At 48.9% G+C, this 21,588-nt stretch overlaps 1 protein-coding gene across 1 annotated transcript in view; it reads right to left on the reverse strand.

Moving 5' to 3' along the window:
• Positions 1–4,111: 4,111 nt before the first annotated feature.
• The window catches only part of LOC128846641 (sterile alpha motif domain-containing protein 10-like), a 39,325-nt gene continuing 21,848 nt past the window's right edge, over positions 4,112–21,588 (reverse strand). The window contains exons 3-5 of the mRNA XM_054045879.1: positions 12,913–13,081; positions 6,460–6,600; positions 4,112–5,337 (exon numbers count right to left, since the gene is read on the reverse strand). Coding sequence (XP_053901854.1) covers positions 5,315–5,337; positions 6,460–6,600; positions 12,913–13,081 — 333 coding nt within the window. The 3' untranslated portion in view covers positions 4,112–5,314. The remainder of the gene's footprint in view (positions 5,338–6,459; positions 6,601–12,912; positions 13,082–21,588) is intronic.

The following is a 21,588-nucleotide window of genomic DNA, read 5'->3' on the forward strand; positions in this document are numbered from 1 at the left end:
AGGGTAGGGTCAGGACCCAATTTTCCTCTCATGGAGCTTATCTGAAGGTTTTATATTGCTGCCCATCACCATAGTATCTGAGCACTTTCCATTGGGCTGCAATGGAGCTATCCATGATTTACACCAGTGCGAGAGGAGACTCGGGCCCTTTAACAGCCTGGCAGAGCGTCACAGAAATTAGAGGTTGGAAAGGGGCTGTCGGATCGTCTAATCCATCTGCTGGCTAACGCAGGAGAGCCCCTTGCTGCACATTGCAAGAGGGTTTGGTGAACGGTCATGGAATGACTACAAATGTACAAAGGAGTCCACTTTTCATGGCTTCATTGCATCGTGAGGAATGGATTTTCCCCCAGATGCAGGGGGAAAAGGGGGTTCTTTGGCAAATAGATGTAAAGCTGAAAATTGCTTGGGATTTGGGGGACATTAATATGCCTCACTCCTAACGGACCCATCACTAGTTAGTCCCCTTTCTGACCGATGGCTAGTGGGTATGGAGTAATGGGGACTTAAAAGACTGTTTGACTCTTTTGGTTTCTGTGAGCTGTGGTTATTACTTTAGCAAATAAGACAGCTCTCTTGGCCAACTTTGAGGGGCCATATAGCTTCATGGAGTGTCATCATCATTCATTGGGGACAACTTCATATGGTATTTTAACACCACACTGCTAGACCTCCATGTTCACAGGCCCTGATACTGCACCTCTAAAGATTTATACGATCTGAAGAGAAACCAGAGTGAGTCAATGGGAGCTTTATCATTGACTTCCGTGAGTGCAAAGCACCAGCTCTGTAAGTGATCACAGTCGTTACGAGGGCTGGGCAAATAATTAATAACAAATAATTAAGTCCTCATCTTTTTCTCATTGCAAATTGTCCACGAACAGATTGTGATTTTCCCTGTTAATCAGAATTAGTCACTGAATTTCCACTAATAATTCTTTGTCTCTTGCTCCGCCCTGAGCAGTTAACAGAGAGTAATAGTGATTTGAGTGGTTTGGATTGGGCACAGGTCACATGGTATTTTTCTGGTCCCTGACTGGATAAATGTAAGGTCAAGTTTCTGGTGCAAATATGAGTCTGAAACTCACTATCTCTGAATAATCCACAACATTTGCTGAAATTCCCAAACATTTCTGCCAGTAAACTCATTTGCTAGACTATCCGCGGGGAGCAAACACAAAAGGGGCACACACGGCCAAAACAAATTCATTTAAACATTTTAACAAGTGGAAGTTAAAATTGCAGTATTTGCCCAGCTGTTGCAATGCAATTGTCTGCAATGATACTTCTGCTCTGGGGAGAGTGCAGGAGAAGCAGACGGGTGGTGGGTATTTGCACACGTTCTCAGCTGCTAGCTGCACCTCTGTGATACCCCTGATATTGCCAGCTGCAGCGCTGGGATGGCTTGCAGGCTGCACCTCTGTGGTGTTGGCACCATATTGGGCTAAAACATCAAAACCCAGTTTACTTTTTCCAATTCCTTAAACATGAGAGTCTCCAGCTCCCTTCCAGTTACACTTAAACGGTCTCTGTCATGTTCACAACATACATGCAGAGAAGTTTGATAAAAAACATAAAATACTGTTGAACCAAAAACAGAGAGAGACAGAGCAGGCTGCTCCCTATGGCAAGGCACAACTCAACCCATCTTGTTTTAGCCTGGCTCTTTGCAGACTGACTCTGAAGAGTGAAGATCCAGATCACATGCTTCCCTACAGAGCCCCCTAGCCTGCAAGCAGGACCAGGAAGCCCCCTGAGAATTTAGAGTGATTGTTTATAATTTTAACAGTTTTCAATACATCACATTCTCCTCCTTAGTGACACTCAGCAGATCATGTCCCTGACAGCTCCCTGCCAACTAGCAGCCTGCACTGTCGGACGAGTTAATCAGTGGGTGCAGCACTGCGTGCTTCTATTCTGCTTACCACGACACATTCATTTTGGAAATGCAGCTTCCACTCAAGCTGGCGGCCTTTCCTTTCCCATGCGTTGTTAGCTGTACTGAACTATTAACTCTGAGCAAACATACAACCCCCCGCTCCCACGGCGGCAAAGATTACAGGCTTCTTGCTTCTCCTTTCTGCAGCATTTCTGTGGAATTGTTTTGGATTTTAAACACCCAAAAATTAAAAGGCCAAGTCTTTCTTTTGAGATGCCCACAGCCACGCCTGCCCATCACTGGAGGCACTCAGAGTTGTGACTCCCTTACTCCCTCCCTCCTGCCTGCATCTCCCCCCAAGCGACACTTCTGAAGTGTGCTGCTTTTCTGGAGGTCATCTATATAGGTGCCCTCAGCATCACTACAGAGTCAACAGGCTGGTCCTGAAGCTGCAGACGTTCTGAGTACTTTGTGCTGGGCTGTTTAAAAGAACAAATAGTCTCTTAGCAAACTCTGATTGCATTGAGTCAACAGGGCTCAAGTGCAAGTCCATTTGCTTTCCAGAGAGACAGGGCCAGAGCTGGGTGAATGAGGCATAAGGGTTATCTATAAATCCCACAAATTTCCTTTGATGGTACTCGCAACTTATTTTAGCCCTTTGTGGGATGATGTGTGCGAGCCTATTTCATTCCCAAGGATGTTCACGGAAAGAGTAATCGTTGTGGATACACCTATGAAGGAGTCATTTCCCTAGTATTTGGATCAGGAGAGTTTGCACAACCATCTTGAAAGCTACGCATGAGCAGGGACCCTAGAAATCCGTCTGCCATGGAAAAACGCGGAATTTGCATTTTTACAGAGAATCTTTAGTTTTTTACATTTTGTGAACAAATAAAAAGATACACAGTGGAACCCCGATTATCTCATCTAATTGGGACAGGAGCCAGATCGGATAATCAGAAATTCAGATAATCAGGAGAACGGGCAGGGCTCGGGCTGTCAGCTTAAAAATTGTAAATATCTCAATCAAATATTGTGTTTAACTGATAGCGCCATATATTGTGGCTAGGGAAACTGAAGTTCGGCCTTTCATTTTAATTGCAGAAGAACATGGATTTTTATAGGTTTTTTTCATCAAAAAATTTTGGTTTTGTTTTTTAATCACCAAAAACTAGGATCCCCATGAGTCATCCAATCAGGATGCAGCAAGAATACCATGTGACTTAAGTGACCAATCACACAGATATTGATATGTGAATACTCAAGGTAATTGTTTGTGACTGATTCATACGTTTGAAGACTAGAAGAGGCTATTATACTACAGTCATCTAGTCTGCTCTCTTGCATAATACAGACCACAATATTTCATCCCTCTAGTTTAATAACTTGTGGTTAAACTAGAGCATCTTGTTTAGAAAGGCATCCAATTCTGATTGAAATACTCCAAGAGACAGAGAACTTACCACAGCCCTGGGTAAGCTGTTTCAGATGTCAATTCCCCTTGCTATTAACATTTTTCATCTTGTTTCCGGTTTGAATTTTTCTACCTTCCGCTTCCAACTATCGGCTCCTGTGCTGCATATCCTGAAATGTTTACAAAACCATCTGCTGAATAATATCAAATAACGGGCAAATCCATACAAACAAGCAAAGCCAGCTCCTTTGTTAACAGAAAAAACAGCTAGATTCATAGGATAAATTGTTCACTGCAAATAGTTTGCCCAGCTCTAGATAAGACAACGGGCAGATAAGACGAGCCTTGTTTGGTTTTTGTTTTTGGCCTGAGAAATTTGAGCGTGTACAGCAAGAAGCCCTGGTCCCAGATGCTTTCTGGGTGCACAAGTCACTGAAAGTTACAAAAGAATGGAAAGTCTGAGACATACCAGAGAGACGCCTCAGACAAAAATCCAGGGTTTGTTTCATAGTTTCTTACCTGCCTGCCAGTTTGTGAAATGTGAAATACCAGCCAACTGTCCCAGAAGCAACGCCTGCGTTATCAGGGTGGGGTGTAAAAGGAGGGGGCTAGGTGTGATGGTAAAGGAGTGCTGCTGGTACTAATCATGTCGCAGAGGCCAGAAAGGCGCCTGCGTTTCACGAGCCAGGGCAATGCCAGGATACTCCTGGATAGCAATTCCAGCTTCAAACCTGGATTATTGTGTGCGGTGGAGAATCAGAATTCAGAACAGAACACTGGGTGAAAGCTCGAAATGCAAATGAACCAGGTGAAAAAAATATAAACGAACATGAAGGTTTATAAGGAGTTCTCTAAATGAAGGGTACGAGAGGACACAAAAGCAATGGAATATTGCACCAAAGAACCCTTGATTCTCAGCTCTTAAGCCAGTCTTCTGCCCAGTCCCGCCACCACATCCTATTGAACCAGCCTACCCCGGAGGCTCCACAGCATTATAAATGCAGCCAGCGTAAGCTTCACGAACTGTTAGGAGCTTGCCGTTTTGTAGGCTAACAGTCGGGCGAGGCCTTTGGCCACGGCATAGTTTCTCTCGGCCAGCATTTCTGAGCTCTACAAAGAGGACTGCCTGTTCTCCCTCAGCTCTGACTGCATCAGCAGTGCAGAAACCAGTCACAGAGGTGGGTGGTGCCAAAGGTGGATGAAGCCAACCAACTAATCATGGTTCCTCCATATGCCCATAAATAAGGACAAGGACAACCCAATGAACGTTTCCTGGTGCTGCTTCCGAGAGGCCGCAGTGACCTCACTGAGAGTGTGGATCCTGCATTTGCTCTTTTATGGGTATGCATTCTGGCTTCAGTGACTCAGCTCTTGTTTTCATTCACAAAGCAAAGCCAATCTCCAGGGGCTTGGCTCTGCCTTTCATTTTTCTGGCTTGTCCAGTCATCTTATTTGCTGCTGCTAACGTTATCTCCTAGGACACTGGAAGACAGCCCAGTCTGAAGAGAGAACTAAAGCTTCCCCAGTAAGCTCTGAGGTATTGACACCAGTAGAGTCCGGGGACATCCGCAGGCTGCACTGGGCCCAGAGGCCCTCCCGGTTAAAACATGTCATTGGGGCGCATGAGGTTTCCTGGTGCATTGGCTTGATTAGTCCCAAGAATGACCGGGTTGCAACTCCATTCTTAAAATGAACTGTCTCCAGCTACCACATTCATCTTGAGGTCTTTCCCCCTGTGATTGACTGGATCCCAGAGGGGAGCACGTCACATGTCCTGGTGACCATTGTCCTAGTTTGCCTCTAATTGTCAGCCATGTCTGCTGGAGAAAATGTCTTATCTCTGCACAGGAAAATATTAATAAAAGAGAAAGAGAGAAGGTGGGAGAGAAGACCCTTGAGTGGTTTGGAAACCGTCTCATATTCCAAGCATGCGATTCAGGTTTTCATATCTGTGGTCCACAGTCCATCCCAGAGGTGCTCGGTTCACAGTGTTGGAACAATCTGCCAAGCAGACGGCTCGGCTAGGAGACGTTTCCAAAAGAAGCTGGAATAAGAAGGAAAGAGAGAAGAGGATGAACACCAAGCTTGTCTACACTTGACAGGCTTGTCTACACTTGAAACTCTACAGCGGAATGGCTCCAGCAGCACCACTATAGCGCTTGAGTGTAGACACTACCTATGCCAAGAGAGGGGCTCTCCCGTCGGAGTAGGTAATCCACCTCCCTGAGAGGCAGTAGCTAGATCAGCAGAAGAATTCTTCTACCCCGGCTACACCGTGGGCTAGGTCAGCTTAACTATGATTTTACACACCCCTGAGCGACGTTGTTGGGCTGCTGTAACTTTTTAGTGCAGACCAGGCCTTAGAGAGCGTGCCCACTGCAAAGCACAGAGAACTTTGCTGCATCTTTAGCGCTGCCACAAATGCCCTGCTGCACCCCACAGAGCCAGCGGCCCCTCAGAGCTAACAGAAGGGGCCCTTGGCTTAGACCCATCTTTGCTGTGACTTAGGTTGGGAATATGGCATTAGGCACCTGGCGCTAAAGTGTCAGAGAATTCAGTCCTGTATTGTTCCAAGTTTCCCCCTCTATTCCCTTGCTGTCCTCATTTTGGGATTGAGCCTTGGGAAATCCTGGGACAGCAGGCTAGGGCACCATGGAGGGTCCGCGGCTGTGGCTTGGGTCTAAGACACAGCTGCGAAAGGAACAATGGCATTGCCTGTGCTGACTGATGCTCTCTGCTAATCTCCAAGAAAGCAGAAGCTCCACCCTGTAGCTGAGTCCTGTTCCGTAGTGACAATGTCCAGGGCAGAAAGCACAGTTCTCATGCATGGGATCCTATTTAGTATTTAAAGGGGGTTGCTTTTAGGAGAAGGTCACCTATCCCCAGGGGGCTGACATCGTCAGACCGATTGCATGCAGGCCACCACACAGCCATCGGACACAACAACTTTCAATCAGAGCCGACGCGGGCTGGATTTGAACCAGTGACCTACAGACGAAACATGCCACAGTCCATTACCTATCCCAAGCCATCTGCCCTCTTTCCCCTTTCAAGCCCCAAGAACGTTGGCATTTACCCACTGACTGCAGAGCCAGGCACATACCGCTGCAGTCACCAAAGGATTCATGGCGGTTGCTTCACAGCCCCTCTTCGCCCTCCCATGTACCTTGGCTGAGCAGCTGTAGGTTCCGGACCTCCTCCCGCACCTGGAGTTGCAGGACTTGCTGGAGGACCTCCTGCCGCTGAGACTCGTGAATAATGCCCATGCGCTGCAGCTTTTCCGCGTTCAGCCGCAACAGTGCCCGACCTGCCAAACACAAGCGAAGGGACAGCGTTCATTCAGAGTGACGGAGCAGCACCACTCCGACTCTCATCAGCGGCGAAATGGTGCGTGCTAAGGAAAGCCAGGCGCTGGGAACACCGGCCGGTTTCCATAGGCAGGTGCAGGGTGTTCTGGGCTGGGTTAAACATTGCTGGAGCTGGTGGGTATATCAGCTGCCAGGATCGATGTAAAAAAGCCACTAAGCTCCTTCCTATCACCAGATAGCTCAAACAATAGGAGCCACCACCCAAAACAGGCATCTGGCAAGGCTTGAGTAAAAATGGAAGTGTGAGGCCCAAGGGGTTTCCCTGGGAACTGTTGTGGCAAACACAGGGGATAGGGCATTGATTGGTGGAGCTGTGTGTGTCTGGGTGTCTCAGAGAAACAGGAAAAAGACCAGAGAAGCAGGGTGAGAAGCAGCAGAAAGCCAAGGATGCTGTCAGAAAAAGCACTGGCAACATGGCCCTGAGAAAAGCTGAGAGAGAGCTTTTGGGCTAAGCGCTGGCAGGAAAAGGGGCTTGGAACAAAGACACCGTCTCTTGTTATTTGATTCCTGCTGTGTTTAGGGAAACAGGACTTTGTACATTCTATGCAAATCAACAGGACTGCATCAGAGAATCACCTGACTCCATCACCAATTTCTCCTCCTAACTGGAACAGCGCACAGGACCTTGAAGTTTTGGCTAACCGCTTGGGTCAAAAGGTGCACGCTTCCAAAAGGCAGCCATCAGGAAGAGTCCTAGCACAGCGAAGGCCAGGTACCCAAACAGGCTTCAAAAGTGCCCCAGGAGTATTGCCCATAGGATCAAGCTGCAAACATCAAACACCCACATGCATAACCCGGCATTTGCATCTGCTAATGGGGAGGGGCGTGTTGAAAATTCATCCCCATAATGCAGAACAAATAAGCACCTGAATTCTGCTCATCAGAAAGGCAAGAAGGGAGGGACGGGGAGGGAAATGGTGACAAATGCAGCCCCCTCCAGCAGTGATCACCTAACACAGCAATGCAGCAGCCACCATACAATACAAGAGAATTACACCAGAGATGCACACATGTAGTGTTTGCCGCTGCCGTATCACGTTCTTAGGCTGAATCGTAATGCAGCTCCGGTAAGACTGTTAGTCAATTGAATTGTATATTGAGGACTCTCCCCAGCTCCCTTTGTGGGGAGAGTCTCAGCCCTGCACTGACAAGCTTTTGGTCTGTCAGAATGACTTCTGTTGCCTGCAGTAAGTGCTCTACTGTGCTGAGTCCCATGCAAGGAGTACCGGAGCCTGGGCTGTACCTGGGGCCCATTCCAGGTGGTCATGGAAAGTAAAATCAGGAACGGGGGGAGGTGTTTTTCTGCAAATAAAGCCGTGTTGGCACGCTTGTTTCCATCAGGGGGTATCCTGCTGAATGCACAACTGTCAGTGTGCACCGCCACTGAGTGTAAACATTCCATTGTGGGTTCCGGGAGCCTGCCCTAGAGGCTAACCCGCGGGGCTCTCCCACAACTCAGCTGCGAGGGCTGTGCGAGTGCTCACACAAGGCTAGAACCAGCTTCTGTCTCTGCAAAAGATCTAGTCGCTCACCCTACTTGTTAAAGGCCGGGCTAAATCAAACAGAACCGAACAGTCACTGGGCACCCTTCACCATCCTCTGGCAATCCTGAAAAGGGCAACGCTCCAGCAATGCCAATTACAAAGTGGCCCTAATCATAATCCTGAAGTTTGGGTCAAGTGCTTGCCCCTCAGATCACATACTCCCTAAAGGCAGGCGCTTTCTATTTGTCAGCTCCATCTCCTGCATCAGGACATATTATTTGGAATGCCCCGGCTCCGCTCTTCTCTGGTACGCTGGCAATGTGAGGAGTTAAATTAGAAGTACCCATCGGAACACATTAACGTTTCCATCAGCGCTTTTAGTCACAGCCATTCTCCTTCAGTCCAGGGGCTATCAGAAGAGGGGTTTTACAGCCAGCTTTTGTCCCCGTCTCCCAGAGTACATTCGCTAATACTTCCTTTATTTCCGATGCAAGGACTTGGGTGAGCTGTTACATTAGTGCCGTGTCATTCCTCTAGGGCATGAGACAAAGGCATACAGCTTCCCATCTCTCTCACTCCCTTCCCCGCTGCCTTCTCCTGGCAAAGCATTTTATGATCCATCTCTGCTTTACAAAGCAGGCTGCAGACTAGTGATTCTGTGTGAGGTGGAGAGGGAGGGAAAAAAGGCCGGGACTGAGTCCATCGCCTTTGCTTTGTGGGGACTGGATTCATTTTCTGGGTCTCCTCTCAGACAGACACACCCGTGGAGTGGACACTACTTTGACTACCAACACCCAGCTAGCTAATTGAAAACTTGAAAACATTAATTCTGCAGCTTCGCTTACTGTCTTTCTTGATGTTCTTCTACAAACATCCCTTTGTTCTTCAGATCAAACAGCCCCCGATTTACTATTTTAGGATACTCTGCTACAGTCTAACACCTGAAAAAAAGTGTAATTTATATGGCCATATCAGGTACCTAGATATTAAATACATATGTAAGCAATAACACCTGGCCAGATGTGCAGTGATACCAATACCTGCATAATGTAGGTAGATTGTGCAATATGAAGTTGAATATCAAAGACCTTTTAACTGCTTGAGAACGGCAGGTATTTACTATAATGAAACTTCCTTGAACTAGGTTATTGCTTGGCTTTGTTGTTATTTTTGGAGCAGGGAAAAAGCTGGTGTGGACTATCTTTCTGTAACAAGCTAATGAGCGCTGGCCTTTGTGGTTATTCCCAGTGACAGCTCGGCTAGAACCTTCATCAGCTGATTAGAGTCCTCCTTTGGTAATGGGAATGTAGCCATCCATTGAAATGAAAGAACAGGAGTACTTGTGGCACCTTAGAGACTAACAAATTTATTAGAGCATAAGCTTTCGTGGACTACAGCCCACTTCTTCGGATGCATATAGAGTGGTATTCCACTCTATATGCATCCGAAGAAGTGGGCTGTAGTCCACGAAAGCTTATGCTCTAATAAATTTGTTAGTCTCTAAGGTGCCACAAGTACTCCTGTTCTTTTTGTGGATACAGACTAACACGGCTGCTACTCTGAAACCTGTCATTGAAATGAAAGGGATTCATGTGTACACATTCCAGGGCAGAACTTTGTCTATAGTATGTGTGTGTGGGACATAGGACAGTAGCAGAATCTCAGATCTGAAGCCTTTCAGAGTTTGAGGGAGAAGCGGGTGGATCCTCACATATTAACCCAGCACCTAGGGCTTCAGTTCTAGGTTGGATCCAGAACTGGGAAAGGCCTCGGGTATTTTCTGGTTTCTGTTTGGATGTAGCAAAATCTTGCGAGAACAGTCGCTCTGATGAGATTTTTGCTGAAGATGGTGGAAGTCTTACTATAGCTGCTGATCTCACTAGATTTACATCTTCTGAGATGGACAAAATATCAGAATATCAGCAGAGCTAGCTAAATTTATTTTTCTTAAAACAAAAAAATGGCCCCTTTTAGAAAACAAAGAAATTCACAAAAAACTGGTGACTTTTATAAGCTTGTCTTCTTGTGAAAAAATGTTCACAACACTTTATCAAAAGCATTATCCAAATATTTTTATGTATTGAAAACTGATCTTGATGAAAATAGATTAAAATGTTTTGCAAAAACAAAACAAAAAAACATTTAAAAAATCCAGACAATGAAAAAAAAATAGGTCTGTTTTGAATGTTGCAAAGCAGAAACAACTTAGACATTTTGAAATTGTTTGCAAAAGGTTTTTTTCCAGCTGATCTTATGATATTCCTGACAGTTTGGGTCAACATTCTTGCAAGAACAGTTTATGAGATTTTGCTGCTGTTGATTTCTAACACAACACCTAGGCATGATTTGCCTTGTAGATGCATCTGAACTCAACTGAAACCTACAGTAAACTGAATCTGAATATAGAGAACAGAGCAAAAAGTCCCATTCACACATTATGTACATTCTGCAAAGCGTTCCTTAGGCTCTTAGTTCCACGTTTTGCTCATATCTGAGGTGCAGAGTGCCCACTGTCCAGTGTCTCATTGGATTAAAGGTTTCTGATGGCATTTTCCGCCTCTTCCGTGGCTGCTGTAGAATGAAGAGGTGAACAAATTCCCATGTCTAACCCTACAGCTATCAGCACGCAATGCAATCAGCAACAAATGATGAGGTAGGAAATTGATATTATGAAGAACAGGAAATTTGTTTAATATTTAATCCTCAGTCATCTCTGCATTTCTAATGACTTTTCCAGTCACTCCCATTTTTTTTGGTCACATCAGGCGCCTTATTAATATTACATGAGATGAGTCTAGTTGTTGCATTGAGCAGACCAATAGGCAGGAAGGCAGATAGGAAGAATGGCTTAGTAACTAGGGTCACAAGATGAGGTTCGATTCCTGACTCAGCCTGACTCTTGGGCCAGTCATTTAATTAAACCTAGCCTCAATCCCACATCTATAGAATGGGATTAATATTTTCCTGCCTCTCAGGGGTGGTGTAGGGGATAAAAGTCTGTGACAGATACAACAGTGGAGAACCTAGCTAGCCAGACTCTCTGGCGTGAGTGGATTCTAAAGAGGACAGCCTTCTGTTCAGCCGTTTCCTCTTTTCACACAAAACCCACAGCTTTTATTGGACCAACTTCCGTTGATTAAAAAGGCAAGCTTTTGATCTTACACAGAGCAATTCTTCAGGTCTGGGAAACGTACTTGGGGTATGTCTACACTACCCGCCGGATCGGCGGGCAGCGATCGATCCAGCGGGGATCGATTTATTGCATCTAGACTAGACGCGATAAATCGACCCCCGAGTGCTCTCCTGTTGACCCCAGTACTCCAGCGCCGCGCGAAGCGCAGGTGGAGTCGACGGGGGAGCGGCAGCAGTCGACTCACCGCGGTGAAAACACCACGGTAAGTCGATCTAAGTACGCCGACTTCAGCTACGTTATTCATGTAGCTGAAGTTACATAACTTAGATCGATTCCCCCCCGCCCCCGCAGTGTAGACCAGGGCTCAGAGGGTCACAGTGGGACAGACTGTTAAATTTAAGGAGTTAGCACATGTTGCAAGAGACCATTCAAGATGAAGTGGGCAGCTTAACACCACTGCAGCTGTAGGACAAAAGAGGGTTAGTGCCTTACAGATTGTTATAAATCCAATGTCTTTTACTGAGTCCATGATTTTGAATGTCTAGCACAGTAATGAATTTAAGCTCCCAGGCTCGTCTTTGGAAGGTGGGGTGCAGGTTTCCTTTGAGGATGAGGACGGAGATCAGATATGGAATGTGCACCTTTCCCAGACCTGAAGAAAAGCTCTGTGGAGCTCGAAAGCTTGTCTCTTTCTCCAACAGAAGTTGGTCCAATAGAAGATACTACCTCACCCACCTTGTCTCTCCGATATCCTGGGACCAACACGACTACAGCTACACTGCAAACAACAATGGAAGATCTGTCTTTCACTAAGTCACCTTCAGGGGCCTAGACAGACACTTGAACATAAGATCTCGCCTTACTGTTTATTTTAAAAGACAGCTGTGACAGATTGCTACAGGCTCACCCATCCTGACACAGCCCCCAGCCCTTCCCAGAACCCGTCAGCGTAAAGAGATTGTGGCTAAGGAGCTCCCCTGAGGTGTTGGTTAGCAGAGGGCCAGGAAGAAACTCAGCTGATTAGAGCCGGTCTTGGCATTCTGGGATGGGAGTGTGAAGCAGTTTTTGCTGCTGCCTCTCCTCATGGCTGCCTGAGCAGGGAAATGGAAGAGAAACTTACTTAAAGAAAGAAAGGTAGCTGAGATTTCCCTTTAAATCAGGGATGTCAAAGCCCTCATAGCACCCAAAGACCAACTTTGCCTGTCACAAGACATTCCCCCTGCAATGCCCTACTTCCACCACGCTTGCCAGCGAGGGTTTTAAATGGCCTTGGCTCTGGGTGCAGACAGATCAGAGCTGGGCCCAGCACCCTACACTACAGAGGCATGACTCTGGCTTGATTCATAGAGGTAGGGGTCTTGTGCAGAGTTCAGATCTGGGGGTTGATTCCAAGCCCCTGAAATGGTATTTGGATCTAGGGGTTTGGCTGAAGGCTCCCCTCTAGCTCTGAGTATGGTGTTAGCTACAGGTGAGGACTGAGCTGTCTTGAGGGAGAGGTGTTGGGGAAGCGTGAATCACAGTCAGCTAGTTACGTTAATAAACCAAACCACCTGTATGCAACAACCACCGAAAGTCTTTACTCATCGTCAGCATTTTTCAATTAGTACCAGCTGGAGAGGGAGCATCTACTGTACCTGTGATAGCGTGATGGGAAAAGGCCTCCACATAGATGAGATAGTTATGGGGACAGTGTTTCTTTAGCCATCTGCACACATCCTGTTGGGTCCATAACACCACCGGCTTGGTAAGGCTGCCTAGCGTGGGGCTGGTATGGTAAATGCCATAGTGATCACAGGGACGACCCTACAGAGGTTTTGAAGCAAGAAACAGAGAAAGGGGAGGGTGTTAATGGACTTCAGTACCACCAGGAGGAAAAAACCTCAGCCATGGGATGAACAGAGGCCAGGCTGAAACATCGCTGGAGAAGAGAGAGATGCTTGGATAGTCTGGAAGGGAGAACCCCACTGCTGGTAGCAGCAATGCCTGCATAACATTGCCCAAGCTACTTTGTAAGATCATCCTAACCCTCCTAATGGTCTTTTTCTTACTGGCTTGTCCAGAAGCAGCCTCAGCCGAGTTGTAGGAAACCTTCTGCATGGACAGAAGCTAACAACGGGAGAGAGGAGAGGGACAAGAACTCAGATCCATGGCAAGCCTGTTGACTATGCCCCAGCTGCGTGTTCTACTCCTGCATTTTCCTGTCTTTCCCAGAAAGCCGGCATTCAGGAAGGATGTTGCATTGCATGGGCATGCCATGACTGCTGCTTTCTGTACTAATCAGGATAATTTCCCTGTCAGTCTGTCCTTCCCCCATCTGCTCTCTCTGCCCGTTACCTCATCCTGCATTTAGATTGCAAGCTGTGTGGGACAGGGACCGTCTTTCCCTCTTTGTATGCACAGTGGCTAGCAGAAAGGGGTGCAGAGCAGGGCTCCTAGGTTGCCTACATACAGACTAATAACAATACAGCAGGTGATGCAGCAGCCTTTGTCTCAGAAGCATTGTCACTCCTGGTACTGCCCTGATGGTCTGCATTGCTCCTGGCAGTACCTCTCAATGTGTGTCTTCGTTCAGCTGGGGAGCGTGCACAGGCGGATAGCACCTGTGCTCAGCTACTCGCCAGTAAGCACCCTCCACAACTTACCACTGCTTTTCAAACAGCCGAGGCCCAGCTGCACCTATATTTAAAAAAAAAAAAAGTCTTCACAAGAGCACACATGCTTGGAGCTGCCTGGGCAAACAGGGTAAATGCACCTGCATGTGGCGAGTGAAGCGTGACCCAGCCTTGTTAGCCCTCGGAGGCGCACTCGTCCAATTTGCATCCATAATCATGGAGGTTCTTTCGCCAGAGCATTTCTTGCATGAGGGCCTCTGTCTGGAGAGAACAGCGCAGGCAGGCTCCCAAGAGTAACTGCAACCTGGGCCCCACAAAACCTTTCAAGCCAATACTCTGATCTCCCCCAAACAAATAACTCTTGTCATCTCTCTTCCCTCCATATCCACCAGTCCCAGCACCTTCCCCTGCAGGCTGCCAATCAGTATCAGCGGTGAGGATTGTTTGGGGGAGGCACCTGTCCAGAGAGGATAGGGCTGAGACCCGCCCAACTCCTCACACAGACTGCAAACAGTTCCTCATCAACATCGACCTCTGGTGGACGAGAACCAGCAACCCGGGGCCTAAAGGCGACCTCTCCAATTGCCGATCCTTGAGCCACCTGTGATGGGTTCTCCCCCTGGGTGCTACCTAGAACTGGGGTACTACTGAACCCTCTGACCCACCAGCCTGGGCTCCCTCTCACACAGCGCTGCTGTGACAAGATGCAAAGCCCTCAAGCTTGCACTTGGACCAGCATTCACACAGCTGCAGTTACACGCAGGCTTTCTAGCCCCCAGCTTCCCAGCCTAGGACCCCAGAGGTGTACCATCCTGCCCTGGTCAAATCTAGCCGGTTTGCCTCTCCCTCAATGTGAAGAGGGCCATGCACACTTTTGGTGACCAAGCTGAGATTTTCCCCAGACGCTTTAGTCAAATGCAAACAGGTTTGCATTAAAACACAAAATAAGTTTATTAACTACAAAAGGATGGCTTTTAAGTGATAGCAACAGATCAAAGCAGATTACCTAGTAAATAAACAAAACCACAAACTGAGCTTAACATACGACATAGGTAGGATATGAATTAGCAAATTCTCACCCCGAGTGATAAACAGGTTGGCAGATTCTGAAGGCACAAGTTGCCTTTGCTTTGCAGCTTGGGTTTCCCAGGTTTTCATACACAGGCTAGAAATCCCTTTAGCCTGGGACCATCACTTCCCCCAGTTCAGTCTTTGTTCCTCAGGTGTTTCCAAGCAAGTTGTTGTAGGGAGAGTGAGATACCATCATAATATCATTTCCCCCTTTTATATCTTCTTCCCCTTGCTGGAAAACTCTTTTGCTGTGACCTGGGTCAAACAGTTCCCATGGTGGTGCTATCTCAGAGGTTTCTCTTGTACGCAGTTCCTGGGGTAATCCTTGTGCTTGTGTGCATTTCCTCAACAAGCCATTAACATTGTTTGGCCTTTTTCCTGTTGTACCCGAAAGGCTGCTTGTGGGTGTTTTCAACCTCACAACATGTTTCAGTAACACACACATGGCCAAACTTCATAACTTCACATACAACGATAGCACATACAATCCAAGGAGATATTACTGTCTAGCAGATCAAGAATTTTAGAATGATACCTCACAAGGCAGACTTTGTACAAAACATGTCCTAATGACATGACAGTGGTGAATAAGGGGGTGCCTGGATGTCACACCCCCACTCCCCCGCTGGGTGTGATTTAATGCTGGCGTGGCTGCTGCATCTTCCCCTGGGTAAATGGGAGAGCTCCACCTTTTTGAATTCCCATTTCATTACTGTAAAATTGGTGCTGTGCTAGAGCTTGATGAGGGGCGGGGGACGGAAGGGGGGCCTGTCACGTGCTGTTTCCTTCCCTTTCGCAGAAGAGTGTATGTGACGTTCCAGGGAACCGTTCTGTAAAGATGTCCCAGCCAGCCGTGACTTTGCTAGTTAGGAATCCAATTACAACGAATGCTCAGGGCTGTTACGCACTAATGCACTGGCCAGAAAGCACTTGCTTAATCCTTCCCCCTGCCTCCACCTGCCCTGAAATCCTCAGTCACACATAATGCGGGGAGATAACAGTTCCTTCCTCAACTCCCTTCCCAGGGGGGTTGTGCCTGAAGGCAAACAGCAATGAGCTCCCAGGTCTAGCAGTTACAGGGCTCATCCAGGACCTTCTGCAGCCACCAAGGGGATCAGCTGCAAAATCAGCCCCCCTCTCCAGTGTGTTCCCTAGGTCCAGCGGGGAGGAAGAGCAGTGGTGCAGGGTCACTGTCCTGGCAGGAGCATTTAGGGGACAGGGTTAATCTCCCAACTCACAAGACGTTGGCCCTGACCAAAGGGGACCTGAATGCTTATACGTGCCCCACTGAGCAAGCCAGGACATTTCCCAGCAGTGCCTGGTGCCTTGCTGTCCCTGTAAGGATTGCCAGAGCAGAGCCGTCAGGCACCGTCTCTAAGAGCTGTCAGTGCCAGGTGAATCAGAGGAAGGTGCAAGCTCCATCCATGGGGGCCGCTTGCTCATGGGGAAGTCACTTCCCTGCCCTGGCAGTTAGAGGTTGGCTCAGCCCAATGCAGGAAAGGTCTTCTGGGTCTTCAGCGGCTGGTCCCTCAGTCCCTCTCGGAGCGAAGGACCCACCGCCGAATTGCCGCCGAAGAATGAAGCGGTGCGGTAGAGCTGCTGCCAATCGTGGCTTTATCTTTTTTTTTTTCCACTTCGCTTCTTGGGGCGGCGAAAAAGCTGGAGCCGGCCCTGGCCAGAGCGCAAGACTCCCCAGCACTGTCCTAAAGCAGCAGGGCTGAGTGTGCGGCACCCCATGTGACCTGGAAACAACAACAGGCTGGGACTCACCCCCCTCGACGCTCAGCCTCGTGGTTTGAGTGCACATACCCAGCACTGGATTGGGATGTCCAAATGCTGCCAAGAGATTCAAATGGGGAGTTCAAGCGACATTTCACAGCCCGCTCCAGGGATGGTCCTTTCAGAATAAGCCCAACATTTGGAAGTGGGCTGTAGTCCACGAAAGCTTATGCTCTAATAAATTTGTTAGTTTCTAAGGTGCCACAAGTACTCCTGTTCTTTCTCCCAACATTTGAGACACTAAAGCGGCCTAGAAACCCCCTCCCCCTCAGCACAACCACCTTGTGCTTTGCAATGCTCACGAGATGGGTACAGAAGCTGCAGCCCACCATCCTTTGCCATCCTGGTATGCTTGCTGGGCATCCGGCCCTTGCTTGGCTTCAAGAAGCTCTCGGTCTCCATCTCATCCCCAAATTCTTTATCCCACTTGCACTGGGAGTGAAGTCATCCCAGGCTTCGGACACTCACAAAGAGCCAGAGTGAGGGAACAGGTGACTAGCTCTTTGCACGTGCACTGCACCCATTCTCTCCAGAGCAAGGGGGCCACCCTCACAGATTGCAGGGATTGGGCTGATTTAATCTGCTCAGTGCAGAAAGAAGCAGTCGCCAATGATGGGAGGTGAAGGGATGGATGCATTGACCATTATGCAACAGAAAGATAGGGGCTGGAACTGCATCGGCAGCTCACATGACTTAGCCAATAGACCTGTCTATGGTCCACTGTTGTCAACCAGGCACCAGCAAGTTACCTCCAGCAAAATGCAAAAACCCTGTTGATGGCGCTGGGAGCACATGGCCTGGGCTGGCGCAGTGGACCTGGACCCTGTTGTTCTGAAGAGGATGGAAGAGTACAAGAACAGCTTGAGATCCAGCAAAGGCTCCTCTGGTCCTGGTGGACCTGCCGGCTTGCTGGTGAGAAGAGTTTTTCTGTAGTCAGGCTGCTAACAACTGGAAACCCCCCAAAACAGAGGCTCCAGGGGACCACTCACCCTCCAGGGGACCACTCAGGGCCCCACCCCAGTCGTGGATCTCCTAAATATCCCCACAGAAACTCTTTATCAATAAACTCCCTGCACTAGGAGGCAGAGAACCCTCGAGCATCCACTTTCTTTCCCCTGCGTCTCTAGTGGTTAAGAACATGAGGCTGGGAGCCTGGATTGGAATCTTGGCACGGCCATGCGACCCTGGGCAAGTCACAGAATCATAGGAGTGGAGGGACCTCGAGAGGTCATCTAGTCCAGTCTCCTGCACTCATGGCAGGACTAAGTATTATGTAGACCATCCCTGACAAGTGTTTATCGCTCATCCTCTCTGTGTCTTGCTTCCCTTAGCTGTTAAATGGGATTCCTTATGGAGAAACACAGGGCTCAGAGCGCAGTGATCTTTGATGCCATGCAAGAGCAACGACCTACCTGCTAGCCTTACTCATTGTCAATCTTGCTTGAAGCTTTTCTCTTAGTGGTCAATATGGGAAGAGACATCATTGAAAAGCAGACTGTAGAGCCCCATAGGGGGGAACAAAAAGGCACATCCGGTCCCTTACCCAGGATCCCAAGACGTTTTCAGGCCTTACTCTCATGGTGTCCCAGCCAACATTCAGTAGAACCTGGCTTGTCAATGGCTTCAGTGCAGCCAGAGGTACATGGCACATCCCTGCTTTCATTCACTCCAGCAGACCCTCCACGGCAAACAAAAGTCCAAGATTCAAACTCATTCTGGTGGCAATGTGATAGGGTTAAACTTGCCTCCTAGGCTATGTCACAAATATATTCCTCACACCGAATTCCTGCCTTCGCCTTCACCCACCTGGGACACAGTCTCCCCTCTCCCACCCAAGAAGCTGCCTCCTGCAGCTGGCCCATGCACTCTGATTCTGGACAGCGCGGTCATGCAGACCAGAATGTCCCACCAGGGACTGGAGCATTGGCCCTGGGTGCACATCATGTGTCTTCATTGCCCTGGCCAAGTTCTGAAGCCTGCAGGTGGCTCTGGAGTTGTGGTAAAGTTTTCTTCTTCCCATTTGATTTTTACAGAAACTTCAGCGCTGCAAGGTCATTGCAACCTGGATTAAGCTCAGTACAAAGCAAATAACATGTCCCGAGCAGCAATAGCAGGGCGCTGACTATTCCAATCCTTCACAGAAAAGGTTTCTGGCCAGCAGGAGTTCTCTTCCTGTCAGGAGTCAGCCCAATTAGGTGAGGAAATAGGCCTGGGAGACCAAAGTCCACAGTTCCTTCTTAGTGCTCCTGAAAAGGAAGGTAATAATAGCCTTGGCTGGAGGCTGACACAGTCCACAAGTACAGCAATGGGCTCTGGGAGAGCTCATCGCAGGAACTACCTGGGCTGGGGGCCATAAGAAGACCCCTTTCTGCACAGACAGCGGCGGCTCCAGGCACCCGCACAGCAAACGCGTGCCTGGGGTGGCAAGCCACGGGGGGGCGGCGTGCCGGTCGCCGTGAGGGCGGCAGTCAGGCAGCCTTCGGCAGCATGCCTGCGGGAGGTCCGGCGGTCCCGTGGCTTCGGCAGTAATTTGGCGGCGGGTACGTCGAAGGCGCGGGACCGGCAGATCACCCGCAGAAACGCCACTGAATCCGCGTAACCAGCAGACCGCCCACAGGCGTGCCGCCAAAGGCCGCCTGACTGCCATGCTTGGGGCTGCAAAAAACATAGAACCGCCCCTGTGCACAGAAGCCCTGAGTCAAACCGTGCTCAGAAACAGAGCTTCCACCAATGATCACAGGTCCCGTTCACTGCCCATATGAGCCAGGGCTGAATTTTTTAAATGTTTCTTATTAGCCACGGTGTTAGGGGAGGAAGGGTCGGCCAGTAGTTACAGCAGGGAACTGGGCATCAGGATTGTGCTCTCGACTCTGCCACACACTTACCCCCTGCCCTCGGACAAGTTATTTAACTTCTTGGCCCCTCCATGTGTCACAGCACATTGGATGACACGCGGGTCGGGGGAGCAGCTCGGAGAAGGACCATAGAACTGCTCTCCTGCTCCTAGATAAGCAGGATCTTATCCACCCCACACCCTTCTTCCAGTTTGGTTTGGATTCTGGACAGGGAACCTCCTCCTTTGCGTGTCCTCATCTCCATGAAAGAAGGAGCTTTCTCTTCCGAGTCTTCGTTGAGATTGAGCTTTTCGGAGACAGACGGAAGCTGAATTCCCAGCCTGGGCTGGAGGGATAGGAAAGGCCAATGCATGCTGAATATAGCTGGGGCATGTTCGGGGCCAGCAAGAAGGAGGGAGTGGCGCTTGGAAGCGGCAAGTAGCAATCTGCCGGGATTCAGAAGGTCACCTGCGTTTGTACTGCAATGTGCAGCGTCAACTTCCTTGTGTGAACACTGACTAATGAAGCAGGCGAAGAGAGACAATTCGTGCACCAGGAACTCAGACATTCCAGGGTTACTAAAACTAGTCCCATATCCTTGCCATGGCAAACACCAGCCAGCCACGGGCAGCGGTGACACGAACTTGCTGCCCCGTCCCTGCTTACAATCCGGTGCCTTTTATCACCCATGACCTTAAATGTTCTACTTTGTGACTCCCCTTCAGGCAGCCGCAGGCGTCGGAGCGTGGCCAGGTTTTTGTCTGGGAAATAACCAGGGTAGGAATGCCCCAAACCCACCCCCTTCATGCACTGGCAATTGGCTGCACGAGGAGTGCTCAGATGAGTGGCGCTTTTTCTAGAGCAAATTTGGCATCCGAGGATGGAGGAGGCTGAACGGCAGCTTTGCCCTCGAGGGCCGGGATCATGCGTGGTGCCTCCAGGTGGCATAACACACACTGGCGCAGCCCAGGGGCAGGTGAGGGAAGCCACCTTTCCTTCCTCCTGATTTTGGATTAGTCAAAGGCAAAAATGACCCCGGAGAGGGCAGCTCTACAACACAGCACTGCTCCAGCGTTCGACATGCACCTTTCTATCCTGAGCCTTGTCCATCAGCACTTCAGGACGGAGCTCTGTAGAGCCGCCATCAGCTGCCGACGGTGCCTGCACCAGGAGAATTTCCCCCTGGCCATCTTAGAGGCGTTTAAGGCCTCTGTACACCCCTACATCAGACAGGGGCTATAAGGGGCGGGAGAATCCCTCCTGAGATCTTTCGGGGGAATTTTGGGAAACTAGCTCAGGTGCATGTGGGCACATGCATGAGCGTTGGGGCTGTGTGTACAGGAGGGCAAGATTTTCAAAGCATCTGAATAGCCACTGAATATCCTAACTATACACCACTGTTACTGGGATTTTTGTGAGCACAAATTGGGGAACTGCACACACTAGTTACCAGAATTGGCATTTGCACATGCCGTTACCCACTTTGCATGCACAGTCACATTAACTGCACGCATAACGTAGGGGTGCGCTTTGAGACCCTTCGGAAATCTGGCCCAGGAGTCACAAAGAGTTTCTGTTGGATATCCCACGACTCACGGAAACTAATGCAACAAGACATATTCCGAAGGTTCAGATTCCGGGGAGGTGGGTAAGGAGGGGAAGGACTCTGGGCTTTAACATTTTCTCTCCAGTACCCAACACATTTTCTGATGAAGGCCCGCCCTAGTGGTTTGAGCACAGGAGTGGGAGCCAGAGAATCCAGAGTCCTAATCCAGCTCTGATTCGGATTCCTGCTGTGACCTTGAGCAAACCACTTAACTTCTCCATGGTCACAACCCTTATTCCCTCATAGGGGTGTTGGGAGAATGAATTTGTTGGGGGCAGGAATCAGCAAAGATGCCAAATGGATTCAGTTCCATGTGTTAAGCAAGTTGCTCATTTAAATGCCCCGCACATTTTTGCATGTCTCTTCCCCATCGTGGAGGACTCACCAGATTACGATCTTACATGGGCA

This window comes from Malaclemys terrapin, chromosome 12, assembly GCF_027887155.1.
Source record: "Malaclemys terrapin pileata isolate rMalTer1 chromosome 12, rMalTer1.hap1, whole genome shotgun sequence".
Classification (NCBI taxonomy): Eukaryota; Metazoa; Chordata; order Testudines; family Emydidae; genus Malaclemys; species Malaclemys terrapin.